Source organism: Sardina pilchardus, chromosome 2 (genome assembly GCF_963854185.1).
Source record: "Sardina pilchardus chromosome 2, fSarPil1.1, whole genome shotgun sequence".
Lineage (NCBI taxonomy): Eukaryota > Metazoa > Chordata > Actinopteri > Clupeiformes > Clupeidae > Sardina > Sardina pilchardus.
Genome location: NC_084995.1, coordinates 28,303,052 through 28,305,783, shown reverse-complemented (window position 1 = coordinate 28,305,783; position 2,732 = coordinate 28,303,052). Strand labels below are relative to the sequence as shown.

Sequence of the window (2,732 nt, the reverse complement as noted above, 5' to 3'; positions counted from 1 at the left end):
CCGCGCTGAAACCCAGTCACTCCCAGAGCACACACACACACACACAACAGGGACACTCATTTCACCACCTGAACCACAGCAACGACAGCAAACATGACTTTCAACGGTTCTTGGAAAGTAGACCGCAGCGACAACTATGAGAAGTTCATGGAACAGATGGGTATGGACTTGCTCTGTGTTTGGATTTTGAATTGGAAGATTATATCGCTTTAAAATGTGCATTATCTGGGATCTGGGATTGTGGGCCAACCACATCCAGGAGGGGCAAAAGGGGCAAAAGATAAAAATGTAGTGGATGTGTGTGTGGTATCTATCTTATTACTGTGCATGTTACCTGGAAGGATTTGGCCTAATTCAGGTGCTGACTGAATGTTTTCAACAGTTCTGTTTTCATATGTATCATTTATCCAGTCTGTAAAAAAAAGCAATCACAGAATTTCAATTTCCTTCAAGTATGGTGTAATAGTGAGTGTAGTCTGACATCGGTTTACACAGCAAAACTTGCATGCACAAACTTGCATGACAAGACAAGTCTTCATTTCTGCATGTTGTACTCAGAGGTGTGACCATATCTCATTCATTTCCCAAGCCTTCGCCAGAGGCTGAAAGCAGTTTGGCAATCCAGCCAAGGCGTGTTCCTAATGGTAGCCTTTTGCCACGTTGTATCAACAGGCATCAACATGGTCAAGCGGAAGCTGGCTGCCCACGACAACCTGAAGGTCATCATTGAGCAGACTGGAGACAAGTTCCACGTCAAGGAGACCAGCACCTTCAGGACGCTAGAGATCGACTTCACTCTGGGGGTCACCTTTGAGTATGCCCTGGCCGACGGGACAATGCTCTCTGTAAGTCTATTAGCCACTTATTGAGACACAAATACAGGCTGGATTTTCCAAACCTGCGGTTGGTGTGAAATGATATCAGGTTTTGGACATGTCATACAGTAGTTATACCAAAAGCATTTGCTGCACCAAAAAGAATGCGGGCCGATAGCATGTGCAAAATTCATGAAGGTCTCTGAGAGTGTCGAGGTATTAATCTGTCAGTGAGATGTGTCAGTAATGTTCTCTTTTGTGAAGGCCTCGCCCAGTAGGTAAACAGTTGAATTGGCGTGAGAACTGTACTGAAGAGAGATTGTCCGAGTACTAATGACATGTGTGTGTGGTTAGGGCGCGTGGACCATGGAGGGAGACCTGCTGAAGGGCGTATTCACCAGGAAAGACAACAGCAAAGTCCTGACAACGACACGAACCATTCAAGGGGGTGAACTTGTTCAGGTGAGTTTAAAAACAATAAAACATTTGTGGAGACTTATTTTTTTTTGTATCAGTGGCACAAACACCTGCATTGCATTCAGTTGGAGACGTAAAGTCCTGATTTGAAGCATTCGTTCTGCATTACAGACCTACAACTACGAGGGTGTGGATGCCAAGAGGATCTTCAAGAAGGAGTAAAGCAGAGCCAGCTCACCCAGTGGTCTCTCTGACCCCGAGGAGAACACAGGACCTCGGACGCCCTGGCTCAAGGGGCACTATGGGAGCTTGTCTAGATGTTCAAACATTTCAAAAAGACTGCCATGCACACTAAAGGCTGAGATACAGATCAGGCCGTCTGATCTCCTTCATTCAGCTATGCACTCACAACACACAGAATGTAAAACCATCCATGTGCACTGCGTTTTGATACATGTGAAATAAATGTGATTGGTTTCTAAGTGGATGCGCATTTTTGATATTAAAGGGAATTCATACAACTGGATGGCTTTTATGTTTTTTTTTTATCATGTACAGTATGTGTTCTGTGTGATGAGTCGAGAGGCAACGTGAACTGTTGCACAGAAAACTCTTCGGCCCCCAATCAGAATTTGTGGTGACTTCATAGGAACTCTGGCTGAAACCACACATTTATAAAAATAGAGTTATATTGTAATCTCTGAAGCAATGTGACATTTAATAGACTGCATGTCAGCAAAAGAGAAGAGGAAGCCTGCCTCCCCCTTTTTAAAGTTTTTGCTGATGCTGCAGAGCGCCTAGTGGAAAGGGCACCACTCCCACAGAGACTCAGGAGACGAGATGATGAGTAGGACAGTCAAAGGTGAACGCGAGTACACATGGTACCACAGCTCTCCCAGAGACTCAGGAGACGAGATGATGAGTAGGACAGTCAAAGGTGAACGCGAGTACACACGGTACCACAGCTCTCCCAGATGTGCTACAACAGAGTGGCACATGTCCTGGATCAAAGTATACTGTGTGGCCATAGGCGCTGAATCGCTCCGGCTTCCACTGGGACCAGCCAATCAATCAACCGAACAAACTCTCACGGGCACCTCACAGGTTGACAGCAAGAGTTGCTTTGCTAACATGCTCTGGAACAGTTGCTCATAAGGAAGCAGCTTGCCGTGCCTTGCCAGGTCTTTAAGAAATTGTATCACATAGCACTTGCTATGTTTGAGTTTTAACAGTAATCTGCAAAACCAAAACCACACATCTATGACAATAGTTTTACTTTCAATCTCATGAGAGTTAGACCTTAGTTTTTGTTCCTCATCTAAACATGAGTGACATTATTTTCACTTATATGGTTCCACATCCTTTTCCAGACTTGTATGAGTATACGGTATTGCGAAAAAACTCACAAAATGTACGTCAGTGGAAGGTCATGACTCGACATCAAGTCATACTGATATCGCGTAAAATATCCTGTAGGTTAAAGACAACAGAACCAATAAA

The 2,732-nt window shown here is 44.4% G+C and overlaps 1 protein-coding gene across 1 annotated transcript; it reads left to right on the top strand.

The window, feature by feature from the left end:
- On the top strand, nt 1-1,753 carry fabp2 (fatty acid binding protein 2, intestinal). Its single transcript, XM_062524534.1, has 4 exons — nt 1-160; nt 673-845; nt 1,170-1,277; nt 1,404-1,753. Exons 1-4 carry the CDS (start codon nt 94-96, stop codon nt 1,452-1,454), a joined length of 399 nt encoding a protein of 132 aa, XP_062380518.1. The 5' UTR covers nt 1-93; the 3' UTR covers nt 1,455-1,753.
- Nucleotides 1,754-2,732: the final 979 nt, after the last annotated feature.